At 39.9% G+C, this 16,738-nt stretch overlaps 1 protein-coding gene across 1 annotated transcript in view; it reads left to right on the top strand.

The window, feature by feature from the left end:
- LOC124049359 (sodium channel protein type 4 subunit alpha-like) overlaps positions 1-16,738 on the top strand; it is a 174,567-nt gene that overhangs the window by 111,510 nt on the left and 46,319 nt on the right. Inside the window, exons 17-19 of the mRNA XM_046370892.1 lie at positions 1,918-2,091; positions 3,264-3,425; positions 3,509-3,703. Of these exons, the coding sequence (XP_046226848.1) occupies positions 1,918-2,091; positions 3,264-3,425; positions 3,509-3,703 (531 nt within the window). The remainder of the gene's footprint in view (positions 1-1,917; positions 2,092-3,263; positions 3,426-3,508; positions 3,704-16,738) is intronic.

The raw sequence follows: 16,738 nt of genomic DNA, 5'->3' as shown, positions 1-16,738 counted from the left end.
TTAAAGTTGACGCCACCAACATGAGTGACACTTCACGTTTGCGTAAAATTCACAATCTGAATGTGACAGACTGATATATTTCACATGTTCCTCTTCAGCTGAGTTTTTTCTCCACCCTTTTGTCCGAAGAGAGTCTCCTTAACCGATACATCACTCACTGATGTGTATGGTAAGAGAGGGAGAGAGAGGCTCTCCTGATGTCAGTAATAATAACAGCATGATTGTTGAGTAGCTAATCAACACACTACAGAGTTAATGAGCCCACATATTATATGTGTGTATGTGTGTTTGAGCAAGAAAGGTAACCCCAGAAAGAGCCTGATTTTGTGTGTCTGTGCATCACACACAAGCCACCTTATTAAACCTTCGAACTCACTTTTTGGGAGATTTGCACATACACACACTTGTATACGCACTGACTGTGAAACACATCCACACACACACATGCACAGACTCAGGCAGACACAAACACACGTGTGTCACGTAGCCGGTGTCACATCGAGGATCCCCTTGTTTCTGGAACAACAAGCAGGGAGAGGAGCTGCTGCTGCTCCTGCTGCTGCAAGGGCCCACGTACATCCACAAACTCACACACATGCACGTTCAACAAACACACACTTCAAAGGCTGCGAACACACAGACACACACGTGATGTAAAGCAGAGCAAGGCAAGCCCTGGACAAGCTGTGGTCTGCAGGGGTAGAGAGGCTTAAAGGATCAAACCACAGGAGCAAACAGCGGAGAAAGTGTTCAAATTAATCAGAGTTTCCTTAAATCACCAAATCAAGACCACAGCTGCAAACTGCAAGTCTCTGTTCAGATGTCAGACTTTCAGTTGGATTGTGGAAACAATTGGTGTCATGCAATATATCCTATAGGATCTATGGCATGAGACAATGTGAGACAGACCCACATGTTGGGAAAAGCGATGGGTCAAAAGTTTTAAAAAAGTATTTTACCTGATGTGAAAAGATATCTAAGGAGGATATTATTACAGGATTATTACAGACTCTGTGATTCCTCTTTAGTCTGAAGCTTCCCTCCGAGATTGCACATAACGGAGTATGTTAATGTGAGTGTAGCAGGTCAGTGTGCTGGAACGTCCCTTTGTTTTTCACCAGCTGAACTCCTGTTGGCTTTTAAGGAACTTGTGTACTTTAGCTCGAGTTATAGAAGGTGACGCGCGCGTGTGTGTTTGTGTGTGTCTGTGTGCGCGTGTGTGCGTGCATGCATGTGAGGAGAGAGGGAGAGAATCTAACCCAGTCTGAAACGTCCTACCCTTTGGCTAACTCTGCCCTTCGTTTAGCTCTTATACTTCTGTGTGTGTGTGTTTATGTGTGTGTTGTGTTGAGCTTTGTGTGTGTGTGTCTGTGTGTCGCAACTATGTCCAAGTATCTTTAGTACAGTGATGATCTCCTTCCTTTTATCATTGTGTTTTTAATGTGTCTAGTTTAGATTTCTACTATGAATAAGATCTGAGTGCTAAATGATATAAGTGTTAAATGATGTTTTACATGTTCAGTATGATTTTAAAATACATACCCAGCTCAGAGGAAAGCCCGGATGTGCGTTTGAACGTGTTAGCAGGTACAGCAACATGTTGCATCCTTTTGTTTCCTCCTGTGAAGTTTAACATGTCATCTCAGCTATGCAGCATGAAATCCACTGAGTGGACCTGGATGGGAGCTGCTAGACTCTTTATCAACCATCTTTGTTGTATTTTTTTCTTTCTTTCTTACATGAACATGATCCATAAATAACCGACTGTTATGTTTCAGTGGAACTCATTATATCAGCTTTCAACAAAATAAAAACAATTATATACTAAAACACATTAAAATATCACTTCTGCAACCATACTTCAGTAGAAAGCTATGAGTATTTGTGTTTAAACTCCTCTCACTCTCTGTGTGTCAGGTGTTCTCTGGGATCTTCACAGCGGAGATGGTGTTGAAGATCATTGCTCTGGATCCTTATTACTACTTCCAGACGGGCTGGAACATCTTCGACAGCATCATCGTCTGCCTCAGCCTGATGGAGCTCGGTCTGTCTGACGTCGAGGGGCTCAGTGTGCTACGCTCTTTCAGACTGGTAACTCGCATGCACACACACAGTCAGATTACAACTGAAATATTGTGTTTCTATAGAGAAATTTTCTTTTTCATTAATTCTTCAAAATCAGATTTTTTTAAGTCAGTTTGAAATACTTATTGCTTACTTACTGCTTATTTTTATGAACCTGAAAACAGGCTAAAGCATGCATCTGATGCATCTGATGTCATCATATTATTACTGTCAAAACATGTTTTTTTTGGACAAAAAGCAGTTGCAGAACAATGAATCTGTCACTGTTATTACTTAAATATTTCTCAACATACATGAACTTGATGCATTGTTTTCCAAAAATTTGGTGCCAGTATCTTGACATGATGCTGATTACATTTGAAGTGAGGAAAAATAGTGACATTCTCGACCGAACAAGTAAGTTAAAAGGTTAATTAAATCTCACACATTTAACATTTATAGGACTTATAGACAATAGCAGACAAAATGGCTTTTCAAGTAAAAGTAGCAAAGTGAAAAGTAAATAATATGAGACAGCAGAGTGCCCCTGTGGGCTGATGTGAGCTGGTTGACTGACTGCTGAGGCACCAATGAAATGGCAGCTTTCTGTGGGACTTTTCACCATGTGTAGGGGATGAAATGATTGGCTGTTGATGAGCCATGTCAGGCCAGAACACAAGTTCGGGTGCGGACACAAAACACACACACACACAGAAAACACACATGGATCCTTGAAGCCTTTCGTCGTCTGTCTGTGTCGATCTCTCCAAGTGTCACTCTCTCACTGTCGGCTTCTGCTACAGGCAGACACACAGATACACTAATAAAGACACACACACATTTATGTTTATGATTTATGATTTTTCTGTTTTTTTTCTTCCTTTGTTGTATTTTATCTCCCTTTTTTCTACCTCTTGTCTCTCTGATGTTTTCTTTTCTCTGTCCTGTCAAACTGTAGGACACAATGTAAAATACAGTAACATTATGCAGCACGCTGGGAGGTTTTCCTACATGTATAACAGGAGTATCAATAAGAATTTGACATGTTTTTCTCCAACTACCACCAACTTAGTTTAATTAAAATAAGAAATTCTGAAATTAGAAATTAGAAAACTCCTAATTTGTCTGAAAAGATTCAATCAGAAAACTGGAGGCAGAACTTGAATTCTGTCTCTTCCTGTGTCTCTCTTTCCGTCCAGCTTCGTGTGTTCAAGCTTGCTCGCTCATGGCCAACTCTCAACACCCTGATTAAAATCATTGGTAATTCCATGGGTGCTCTGGGTAACCTGACGCTCGTCCTCGCCATCATTGTCTTCATCTTCGCTGTGGTCGGCATGCAGCTGTTTGGTAAAAACTACCAGGTAACACCTCTGACCTCTGAACTGATATCATACAGATTCAGCAGGTTCAATACATTAAGCTGTATGGTCCTTCCTTCCTCCAGGACTGTGTGTGTAAGATCTCAAAGGACTGCACTCTTCCTCGCTGGCATATGAAGGACTTCTTCCACTCATTCCTCATCGTCTTCAGGGTGCTGTGTGGCGAGTGGATAGAGACCATGTGGGACTGCATGGAGGTCGCGGGTCAGCCACTCTGCATCCTCGTCTTCATGTTGGTCATGGTCATTGGAAACCTAGTGGTGAGTGACCTCTGACCCTCAGCTTATAAACTATACCTATTTGAGCTAGCTAATACCTTTAAATATGCTTTTAATCTGTTGGAAATGATATAGTTGCCTACATAATCGTTGGTCAAATTACATATTTGGTATTCTTCATGTTGGTAAAAGCTGCTTTAAGCCTGATGACATCCGACCTCAAGGAGCTTATGAGAGTGATTGTTGCAACCATTTTTAATGTTTCCTGAATCAGTTTTTACTTCATAAAGCAAAGCAAAAAACAATGGCATGGTCCGATTGATTGGTTACCGTACTCTAGTCTGTACCTAATAAAATCTAGGATTGATGGATCTTTGGCCTTTATAAGCCAGCTGTAGCTAACAGAGTCTATGCAGGACTGTCCAGAGGTGATTGTTGTTATGAACTTGGTCTTTGCTCATAGTAGAGCCTAATCTGCACTTTATAGAATATTCCCTTCACCTGTAACCACCTGTCACAAATGGACAGATACACAGAGTTGCTTCCAATTAGTGTGGTAAAAGCAGTACAATAACTCCAGCTGTCATGAAAGAAAAGGAGCTGACCCAAAGGTATTCATAAAGACCCACAAAGAAGTTATCATTGTAAGTAATACAATCATATCCAGTGAAAAGCAAGTGGCAAATGACCTCTGACACCTCACCTGTAATCTTTTGTCTCTCTGCTTTATTGTTGGACTTTGTTCTGGAAGCTGAACACTCCAGTGGTTTACTTTTCTGATCGCTTTCACAGCCATATTCAAATAAAAGGCGGTGAAAACCTACCTAACATGTGCGAGGACGCTGTAGTAGAGTGATGGATCAGCCAAGAAATAAAAGAGAGAGAGACGGAGACAAAGACAGGATATTTTACATGTGACCCTGTGTTTCAACTCTGTCCAAAGAATTTCTGATTTAAGTGAGATCTGCTGAGAGCTACAGACAGAGTAAATGTTGATCTGCTGACCTCTCCTCTCTCTTTCTCTCTGTCCACCTCCTCTTCCTCTCTCTGCCTCTCTACCTGTTTAACCTCCTAACATTTATATCTGACCCTCCATTCGTGCTGATGCTCAGTCGACCATCTCTCTACCTCTTCATTTTTCCTTTTCTTCAACTCTCTCTCTCTCTCTGTTGTGCACTTCCGTTCAAGTTTGACATATTAAGATATAATATGTAGCATTTCCACATTAAAACGTTTAAAAATCTTTGTTTTACATTTTGCCACATAAAACCTTAAAGCATTACCTCATCAGGTAAATGTCAGATTATTTAGTGATGAAGACAACAACTGGGATGATCCCACGCTACTTCACTAAGTCATCAAGCTACCTGCTCTTTTGTTTTGCACTATCAGCAGAAATTACATACTGAAACTGTAAAAGGTGGTAATATGTCAGCATTCACAGTTTGTTTCTGCTACCCCCCAACTGGCCAAAAAATCCAGTTTTTGCAGGTACAGTTTATATAACAACTGCTTAACTACAGCAGTCTAATAAAAGAGTGGAGTTTTCCTTTAATGAGACTTAAGATATCACAAAGACTACTGGCTAAATTTCCATTAAATTCAGTGTAAATATTCTCGGTCCACAGTGAATGAAGCCTATATAATGTTGGTGACCTCCTGACCTTTTCTCTGGCACTACATTTTAATGACCCCGATGAGATTTCCTCTAGAGCAGCTGAATAATCAGTATGCTGTTTGTGTGTAGACTTTATCATTTCTGCTATCATTCATTCTTCCTGTTATGTTGAGCTCAGTTTAACAAGCACACAAACAGCGAGTGTTTTTGATGCACCAGTACCAATCGCTCACTCTTATGCTACTGGAAGAACAACCAGCTCAGTCGTGTTCCCTTTGTGTAGAACAAGCATAATCCCCAACATACACACACACACACACACGCACCCATCTACATACACCCACCAACGCAGAGAGCGCTCACCTTGCCAGAGAAAGAGAGGAAAGATTTTCTTTCTTCTGATAGCTATCTGTCATCTCATCTTACACTGTACCCCCAAGACACACACATGCACTTACAGCTCATTTTACCTGCCTTACTCTAAAATGTCACCCCCCACCAGCATGAACACGTCACATGTCTACACCTCTAAACACATCAATCAATTTGAGTGTGTGTGTGTGTGTGCGTGGGTCCTAATCAGAGCAGACAGAATGCGGTAACTGGATAGGAGAAAGTGCCCTTATCTGATGGTCAACACATGCACACACACACACACACACACACACACACACACACACACACACACACACCCCTATCATCAATGACTTTCTTACAAAATTAACATAGTTTTGAAATCATTTTCATAATCCCTGACACACTTTCAGGGAAGAAAGGAATTAAAATGGATAAAAATGGGTAATAATGCAGTTAAGGAAAAAAGGAACGGTAAAAGAATGAGGTCTGTCTGGAGTTGAGTAAGTAATTAAAGTAGAAAGGCGGGAGGTCAGCAACATTTAGGAAAAAAATAAATGATGCAACTGTTAAATTATGACAGAGCAGCAGTTGGGATTGTGATGCGCTCTCAGCGTTCCAGTTAAGTGTCGGATCAGACTGCAGTCCTACTGGGAAGCTGAAAAATACATGGACAAATAACAAAAAGTACTTACTTACTGTCATACAGGCTGTAGTTCTGCCTCAGGGGGGCTCAGTCAGCTCTGCCTGGTTCTCCCTGATGAAGAAAAGACACAAAACATTTGACGTGCCTTTATTCATTTGTTTACTGTGTTGATTTAGACGATGATATCTTGTTACTTGTATAGTTATGCAGTTGACTTGGCTTTTACCACCTGATAACAACGCTGCCTGCATTTAAGAGTACCGTCTGTGCTGGTAACGCAAAACAGAATTGTTACGGCTTAAGTACTGGGTTCCAATGGTGCGATACGGAAAGTCTTTAGTGGAAGACCGCTGACATGGACACACCTGAAAGTTGGAACCTGACATGCATCGATGTCCAGCCAATTTAAGAGAGGATGTGATTCATTCAGGATGTATTGATTCTTTATGAGTAGAACAGGAATATAAATTCTCTTTTCAGCCTATTAGTCATACAATTCATGCTTCCAGTTTCTCATATTATTTCCCATCCTGCATTTTTGCCACAGCATGTGCAGGATATTCAGCCTCTGCATGTTACTTTTTTTTTTTCTTTCCAAAAAGCAATTTGTTAGATATTGTCCTTCTAAAATTGAAACACTGATCGTTTGACTGAAAATATACCAAAAGTCTTTTTTGAATTTCCAGCTAAATATAATGGGGTGTGTCTGCAGGTTTGTCTGCAATGTATCAATGCACATAAGTATTTCATGTTATTAATTCCTTAGTTAGTTAGTGCAGTGCATGTGTCACACCTCACAGCTGAATTACAACACAATCCTCAAGACGCTGACATCCCATTGGGTTTAAAATATATCTCACCTAAAGCCTGATATGAATTTCTTTTATAAACATATATTGCAGGTTCACAATGCATGTTGTAATATATTGAACAGAGATTTCATGTGGGGATATGAAGTTGTCCAAATGATAAACAGATTATGCCATGAACTGAAATGTGCTGGGCAGCCACTTTCAGTTCTTTATGAAGCAACATAACATATACCGACCTTCAGAATCTGAATCCTTTGTGAGACTGGAAAGAAAGATGAAAAAAACTAAAGTAAGAGGGAAGGAAAGGACAGAAGGATAGGTCAAGAATTTTCCATTTCTTCTTCTAGTCATTTTTAGTTATTATAAAGAATCTTAAACTCACCAGTCAGTGGATCAAAAAGTGTGTGTGCGTGTGTGCATGCATGCGTGAGTGTGTGTGTGTGTGTCTGGGGGCGCATGCAGCAATAATAGTGTCCCATTCATCTATTTAGCTTAATGGTCTCATGCATATTTAATAACGAGCATGATAGGCCAGACAGCTTACACACGCACACACACGCACTCACGCACTCACACACGCACTCTCTGTCTTTCTCCCTCTCTCGCGCGCAGTCACTTATTCTTCTCCTGTCAGTGGCAGGAACTGTATCTCCTCTTGCAGAGGGATACGCTGACCAGACTGAATGCATATGCCCAAACCTGTGTGTGAGTGTGTGTACACACACACACTCGTGTGTGTCGTGATGACCGAACCTTTCCAAATCAGGTGATTTATCCCTTTTAGAAATGGCCTCATTGTGCACACCTCAGCCTGTGTGTGTTTGTGTGTGTGTGGAGGCATTTATGTATGCATGCATGCATTCATATGTCTGCAGAGATCTATATGATTCTGTTTTGATTATGAGATGTCAAGTTTTGTACCTCAGTGACAGAAGGGGAGGAAGAAGGAAGGGAAAGGATGGACACAGAGAAGGAAGGCCATGAAGTAATAAATAAATAATTAAATAATGAAAGCAGAAAAGACAGAAATAAATAAATAAGGGACGAGAGGAAAGAGGATAAATGGTGATCATATCCAGTGAAAAGCAAGTGGCAAATGACCTCTGACACCTGTAATCTTTTGTCTCTCTGCTTTATTGTTGGACTTTGTTCTGGTGGGCTGAAAGGAAGAGAATTGAAGGATACGTGCTTAAAAGGAAGATGGAAGGAAAGTTAAAAGGAGTGAAGGAACAGTCAGAACAATCAAGTATGGGTAGCAAGAAAGAAGGAAGGCCAAATAAGAAGGGGCAGGGAACAATGGAAAAGTAGAAGGTAGAGTAAAAAAGTACAAGAGCAAGACAGTCAGGAGGGCAGGAAATGAGCAACGGAAGGGAAGAATTAAGGGAGACGTGAAGGAAGCAAAAAAGAACATAAAGAGAGAAAGAATAAAAGAAGGGAGAGTGGGAGAGGGGAAAGGTAGAAGGAAGGGGGCAGAATGAAAAAAGAAAGAAGAAGAAAGAAGTGGGCCGCAAATGATCAATGTGCAAAAAAAGCGGTCATTTTGTTTCAAGGGTCAGTGGCGGTGTCTATAATGTGAATAGTAAATTGTTAAAATGTACTGAGGTAGCGGATCCCATGGCGAACATTATTTTTCTGTCATATCTTGTGATGTTTGAAAGACAACATATTTCAATAGTAATTATAACTGCTCTATCTGTTATCCTGCTCGTGTTTTCATCTGCTTCATTTTCCTGAGTGAGTGTTTTGTCAGAGGGGTGTGTGGTCTCCCTCATGGCTCTTGGTGCATGGACAGCTGTTTTCTCTCCTGCTCTGCACAGCACAAATGCAAGCAAAAATCCTACTCATATGAAATTCAACTTGTATACTGTCCGTCTAAACCTAGTGGTAGTTGTATTTCTAAACCCTGGCGAATTTGAGTTTGATGATCCAGTGTGGTAGCAAATCTCACATTTGCTACCACACTGGATCATCAAGATAGATATAGGCATCAAGATAGATATAAGCATCTCCACTAGTGCTTTATATTAATTCTCATTGTCTGTTAGCATTGAGTTGACAGACTATTTTATGCAAGCATGAATTTAACTGTGTAATCATGAAATCGATTCAGGAATCAATGAAAGAGTCAAGTGAAATTTATGAGATTACAGTTTTTCAATTAAATCATAATAGTTACAATTAAAGCAAAGTATAAGTAAGTAAAGACCACACGTTTGGCAGGTGTGTTTAACCTCAGTAACGTAAACTACCTGCCACCTATTAATTTGAAAAGTGCAAAGACCAGTGGGGTTAACACCACCACTCTACTCAGTCAGTCATGAACAACCGTGACTGCACTTCAGTCCAGCCAAAAAGAATGAAAGAGAGCCAAAAGCAGGAAGAGGCAAAAGGAAAGAGACTATAAAAAGGATGAACGAAACAAGGTAAAGAAAGGTGAAAAGAAGCATAGAGGGAAAGAAAAAGAAGAAACTAAGGAAACACAACAAAAGAGAAGAAAAGAAAGAATGAATGCAGGAAAACCAAAAAAAAGAGAAAATGTTGTGTCGTCAGTAAATCAGTGAAGTTTCTCTCTAACATGTCAAACCTTCTTCTTGGAAACCTTCAAGGAGAATGTGAGACCTTCTCTTTATGAACCTCCTGATGTTATAGTAGGGTACACGATAATCTTCAGTCGACCTATAATTTCCTTCTCATGTGTGTAAGTGTAAACAGTTGTATTTTTATTTTAAATAAAAACACAAATTTCCGCACTGCTAATGACGTGAAGTGTTAGGTCACAGTATGTGTGTGTCACTGTCTGTCTATGGCTTTCACTGGCACATAAAAAGAGAGCGAGGTGGGGAATTACCTCTTATCTCACGTACACATATGTCACTGTGTGTGTGTGTGTGTGTGTGTGTGGGTGTGGGTGTATGCAGTGTATACACTGACGCACGTTTAAAATCAAACACGTGAACTGTTTCATGGTTCATCCAGATGTTTCTTGTAGTTTGATTGTCAACAGACATTTCATTGAGTATTGTATTTCATGTAGTCATTTGACTTAATCTTTACGTTTATTTATATTGTGTCTTCAAAAATAGTGTGATGCCTTTGTTCCATTACTTTCACTCTGAAAGTGTTTCCACTTTAAAGCCAAATTCATGCTGTATCCTGCAAATGAACACCACACGCTTGTGTGTGTGTGTGTGTGTGTGTGTGTGCGCACAGGCACAGGCTGAAGCAGCTGAGCCCATGTTTAGTTTGCTGTTTCTCTTTATGACAAACGAGCAGCTGAATGCGTTTCCCTGAGCCAGCACTTGAACTGCAGCACACCTGCCACGAGACACTCCCACTCTGCTCTTCCTGTGTTTCCACTGCTTTTTCTGCTTTTTCCTTTTATGTTTGAATAGTCAACATACACTGACTTGATTAATCGATTAAATTTAGGGTTTGATAAATGGCGGTTGGACTATTCTTACTGGGAAGAAACATCTGGGTGGAGGCAAATTTTTTAAGCAGCGTTTGGCAAGAAAAACCACACAGGTACAGAGGAAGATAGTAGAAAAATGCATAATTTTTCAGTGTGTCAACTCAATTATATTAATTAACTTTATCATAGACAAGGTTGCTTATTAAGACCATAAACACTCTGAAACTCAGAGTTCTTTTCATAATGCTTTAAAAACACTTAAAACATAAAACACAGTATAAAATAAAAATGCAGGTTAAAAGCTAAGGTTCAACCTGGTGGAGAACACAGAGAAAAAGTTTTTATCCTGGATAAATTCAATTCAATCATAATTTTACACATAACAGTTGCACATATCCTATCCAGTAGTAGAGCTGTAGTAATGACTATATATTTTTTAGATATTTTTGAATAAACACAGAATTGACTTTGTTTTAATGAATTCACTTTGGTCTATTGCCAAAAAAGAAATTATTCTTATAAATCACTTTTTCTTTTATCATGTAGCTTATGTACGCTTTATGGCCAAAAGTTGCAAACATTACAATGGTACGCGATGCATGAACGTGTTATTCATTAATGTGCTGCTCTAACAGCCGCTGCTCTGCTGATGTTGCTGATGCTGGGTGATCAGATGCAGCTCACAGTCTGTGATCCAGTTCATTCCACAGGTATTGGATGGGAGTAGTTATGAAACTACTTTGTGGACAAGGGTGTCCATATACTTTTGGCCACACTGGGTACTCTCCTTGTTTTTATATTTTTTTCGAATTGTAAGTAGCTCAAGGTCGTGCTTCAAATGAGTTTGCCCAATGCTGATTAAGCCTCTCATCACCAAATAAATCTCTCTGCATTTCACAGCATTAATCTGGAGTCTTTGGCTATTTTCCCATGCTGGCACACCGACTGAAAAAACTGGTTCGCCAGACCTGAAGAGACAGAGTAGGCTACATCAAATAGGAATATTGTAGAGCTTATGGTGTCACAAGCACATCAACAATGTGATGACTCTCACCAGAACAGGTAGACAAAAGTTCAAGGCTGCACATTTAAGCATGTTAAACATGACACAGCAGCAGTCTTTCTATTTTCCTTTTTTGTACCTCTCTCATCTTTTTTTTCCTTTCATTTCTCCATTTTTTCTCTTCTAGTGGTTCTCTCTCACTCTTCTTCTCTCTCATGATGCAAACCGTTTTCCCAGGAGACTTTGCTCATGAGGGTTTGTTGTCATGAGGAGGGGCTATCACTCATTAATTTCCCCAAAATGAATCTGAGCTATCATTAGTCTGCTAGTCGGGTACAGATCTGTAAATTCAGGATTAATTGACTTTTCAAGCAACATATAGATTTGTTGGCATAGCATCGGTGTAAATTATGTCACTTAACATCCATTATATGCAAACTCCAGCTAAGAGTATTATTTAAGTAAAGTCATTGGATGTAGATCATCATCTGCTTTGGCTCCACCCTCAGACTACTTCTTAGCTTGCTTTTGTACTCTGTGACCCGGTTTCCACCTGTGATTAACATGTGATCTGGATGGGATGCAGGTCCACCAGCTCCACCGTCTTAATCTGCATAATCTGAGATAACAAGATTGTTAAATGACTGTAATAAAGATTAATAAAATATTATACTAGTGCTGTGGATGATAGTGCACCATGTTACTGCCTTGTTCACTTGCATTAAAGCCTGCTAATTAGTTTTCATGTCCAGATTTTCTGCGCTGCTCTGGAAGATTTGAGTCGCCGTTTTTGTCGCAAATTTAATAAAGTAAAAAATAATTAAAGCTTTATCTCTGCTAAAATCTAACCAAATCTGTCACAGACAGTGAAAGAAAAAAAACAAAACAAAAACAGAGACTTATGAAAGTGAGGAAAAAATATTAGTTTCAATTCAAATTAATAAAATGTTCTAGAAAATAAGTCATTAAAAGCATTTCTTGTCCATGTAGTCTACCAGTGGCTCAGCTGTGCTTTTTGCTTTTCTCGTTTCACAGATTGTGTGTGTGTGTGTGTGTGTGTGTGGAGGTGGGAGGGTTGGCCCACTTCCCCAGGCTAATTAGTACGATCCGCTTAACGAGTTAAACGAGGTGAATTGGGGGGATCAGGTGGTCCACTGCTCCGGAAACTAACACACACCAATACACACAGATCGCTCTCTGTTACAAACACATCCACAACTGATTTGTGGACATCCACACACACTTTGTCACTCACACACAAACTATGTTTTCCTCTCTCACTTCACATTATCATCACACCCACATGCTGCTGTGGGATGCATGATGCTCTGTTTTTTTTTAGAGGGGTTTCCCACCCACAACAGCAGGTCTTTATTTCAATTTGATTTTTGATAGCTTCACTGTCTAAAGCCTAATGTGTGTTCAGTCAGGTCATTCATTCATTTCTTCCATGTGTTATGTGACAAATGTGGGGCAACAATGTCCGTCTAATGTCTAATGTCCGTCACCTGCTGAGGCAAAAAGTTTCTCAAAATTCACAAGAGTTGAGCTGCGCAAGATTTGAATTTGCTTAATTTGCACGTGTGAGCGTATTGTTAAAATAAGAAGAGAAGCACACAATGCATCTGACATTGAAGCTGTCGTGTGAACACAACTGCATGGACAAAAATAATAAAACTTACTACTAACTACTACTTACTACTTACTACTAAAAATTATTCTTCAGTGATGAAATAGGGAAGTAAATTAGATACGGGTTCAAAGATGACACAGATGTTTTGCACATATTGTCATATATAAGCAGGTTAAACAAACAAAGGCAGTCAACTATCGTCAGCTCTGTCAGTGATGTGTTATCGGCTATTGGAAAGCAGCAAGGTCATTGGTTGAGTTGTCAGGGCACGTTGCCATGTTAACCAATCAACAGCATTGATCTATTGGTGTTCAGGTTGGACCCACAACCAATTAGACACCAGTATTTTGGAATGGTGAAACCAGCCATGTGACAGCCAAATGACGATCAGCAGCGCAAACAACACTCATACATCTCACATATACACACACACCACCAGCTGGGATCAATACACACACAGTCATGTACACTCACTCAACAGAGTTATGTTGTTTTGGTTAAACATTGATGTTTGAAACAGAACTTTTGCGGCTGTGGCAGCTTGCTCCCTTTTGGGAAGGTTTTCCACAGGATTTTGGAGTGTTTTTGTGGGAGTTTTGCTCTCATGCTGTGGAGCGTTTGTGGGGTCGGTCACCGGTTTTGGACTGTTGTTGTTCCATGAGGTTGAGGTCAGAGCTCTGTGTGGGCCAGTCAAGTTCCTCCACAGCAAACTCATCCAGCCATGTCTTTATGGACTTTGTGCACTGGGAAACAGTCATGCTGGAATAGAAAAGGGCCTTCCCCAAACTGTTGCCACAAAGTTGGAAGATTCCCCTTCACTGACAGGAAGGGGCCGAGCCCAACACCTGGAAAGCAGCCCCATACCACACCTGAATTCAAACATAAAGAGGTGTAGTCGAATACTTTTGTCTAGATAGTGTATTTTACTCCACAGTGACAAAGTTAGAGTTAAGTTAAAAGTAAACTTGGAATGCTCTGAATTTAAAAATTTAGAAATGTTTTGTTTCTTTCAGTATTTTTTGTTTTAAATAAAATAAAGGTTTAGCCATTTTAAACCCTTGAACCTTTGAAGATTAATCTTCGGTTTCAAATAAAATGTAAAATGTAGAGATACCCAGTGGTAGAATTTTAGACAAAACAGTCATTTACACAATAGACATCTGTATACCTTTTCATAGGTTTTGTTTTGTGTAACCTATGGGACCCATCCAATACATTGGCAAAGAATGAGGTAAAGGTTTTCCTCACCCTCTCTCTCCCTCTTAATCACTCACACACACACACACACACACACACACAGGTCACACACGGAGGTCACTTCCTGATGCCGGGTATTGACCCACTGGCCTGGTATCCTCTTATACAACCATAAACTGGGAAGCTGCTGGTTCCAGTTGCTGTTACATAATTAACACCCAGCTGTGGGACATCCAGCCTGCAGGGTGTGTGTGTATGTGTGTGTGTGTGTGTGTGTGTGTAAGCATCTCTGTCTTGTTTTTAAAATGTGTGTGATAGATATACTGATTCAGGGTCAGACCACTCTCTGGAGACCCAAAGAGACCCTGGAGATCCCTCTCTGAATATTTGAATTGATTTTCTGTTGTTTCATTTGTTAGCTTTTTTATTTACAGTGTGACAATGACAATGCCTAATGCATATACATGTTAAAATTAATTATTCTATTTGCATGTTAACATCAAGTAAGTAAAACAAATAAAGGTGTCTCTACACTTTAACACAAATACATTATTAAAACCTCACTGATGGGATAACTAGCACTAGTTAACCACCAGCTGATGTCATATAAGGGTTAATTTCACCTCTTTAACAGTTTTCAAATTAACATTGCAAACTAGAAATCAAATCATTTGATGTTTCAGCACACAAACCTTCTTAACTTTCAACATCTGTTCAGTGCTGTTTAATTTTTATTTTAACATTTTTGGATATAAAAAAATTCAGTCTTTAAATATAAAAATTACTGCTACTACTATTAATGGTTCCCTGTGCAGACTGAGCAGCACTGTTGAGCAATATTTTAATTATCTTGTGCAGGTGACCCAATCGCACACTCAGCTTAGCGCTTAGCCAGTGATTTTTGACATTTCGTCCCGTCAAAGAACTAATTAAAACCAAACTGATCAGGAAAAAACACCATGTGAACATACATAAGTGTGATAAGAACTAGTTGGCAAAAATTTATTTGACATGCAGTTTGGCCAAAGTGTTGACTGCTAACATGGACGGGAGAGGTTATGGCCTATACTGGACTCTGCCACAAGGGGGCAATCAAAATATTTTACCTTCACTTTTGGGGGGGGTCTCATGTCTTCCATCTTTATATACAGTCAGTGGTTGTAACCCACTATGAAACACAGCAGTGTTCTGACACTGGCAGGGAAGGTGACTGCTGATAAGTAAACATTAGTGAACACTACACGAGGTTTAAAATTTTTGCAAATATTGTAAGGAACAACCTTATGACAATGCTTCTTAAGTTCTAGAAAATGATAAACTTTTAAAATAAGTCAAACTTTGTAGACCTGCAGTCTGCTTTCTGACCGCTCATCAGAAAGGCAGGCAGGTGTTGCAATGGACTGGTTGTTGTTTTGACACTTTTTTTTTCCTTTGGCCAAAGGAGGACCTGCTGCTTTTTTGTTAGTGTTATTTCTGGCAAACATAAAGAACATCACTTTATCTGGAGCGGCCTATAGTGAGTTCCACTGAAGTGCCATTGAGCAAGAAGCAAACCATTCTGTCATCAGGTGTGAGGTCTGCTGGCTGCAATCAGAAGACAGACACAGGAAGCCGCCACCTGATCTGTCTGACCCAGACTCTGTCATCTAGGACACACACACACACACACACTCAGACATACTCAGCTGTGGTTAAAGAGAAGCCAATCTGGCTAAGAGCAGCACTTCGACTGAGTGATCAGTCACCAAGAGAGTCACGCATTATTCAGCATACACTGAATAATCAGCCTCCACTGGAAACTGTGATACCAAAGTGTGTGTGGCTACAGTATATGCATGTGTGTATGGTGTGTAACTAAAGGATAGAGCACAAGACAGAGAGCAGGAACAAACTTCAAGGAAGAGGGAGAGGAAAGCAGACAGACTGGAGACTACAGGCGTTGGGTCATTTCTTTTCTAGTTGCTGCACAGAAGTTGATTTATGTTCTTGAAGTTTGTTGTTGTTTTAAAAAAAAAAAACATTTCATAAACACTTTGACACCTACGTTTGAGGTCATCCATAGTGATGGAGACCAAAGTGTCCATTACAGGAGATGTTTAGTGAGATACATCTCCTGTTATTGAATGAAATAACTTTAAATTTGGTTCACACATTCATGCTTCCCACAGGATGAATTGTAATAAGGCTGTTGCTCTGGTTTTTCATTCAGTGCTGTCATCTGGTCAAAATTTCTGCAATATTTTGGTAACAAATGATTTTCCCACCCCATGATTTTCTCATGGTCGTGGTCAATTGTATCCCTTAATGTCCTCTGCATCTCAGGTTCATTGCAGCTACCTGAGACAATTCACTGCCATTGTAGTCCAAAGGCCAATGTATTTTTTTGTTGATGATGATGTGTT

The sequence above is a fragment of the Scatophagus argus genome, chromosome 18 (genome assembly GCF_020382885.2).
Source record: "Scatophagus argus isolate fScaArg1 chromosome 18, fScaArg1.pri, whole genome shotgun sequence".
Taxonomy (NCBI): domain Eukaryota; kingdom Metazoa; phylum Chordata; class Actinopteri; family Scatophagidae; genus Scatophagus; species Scatophagus argus.
This window is presented reverse-complemented; position numbering and strand designations above follow the sequence as displayed.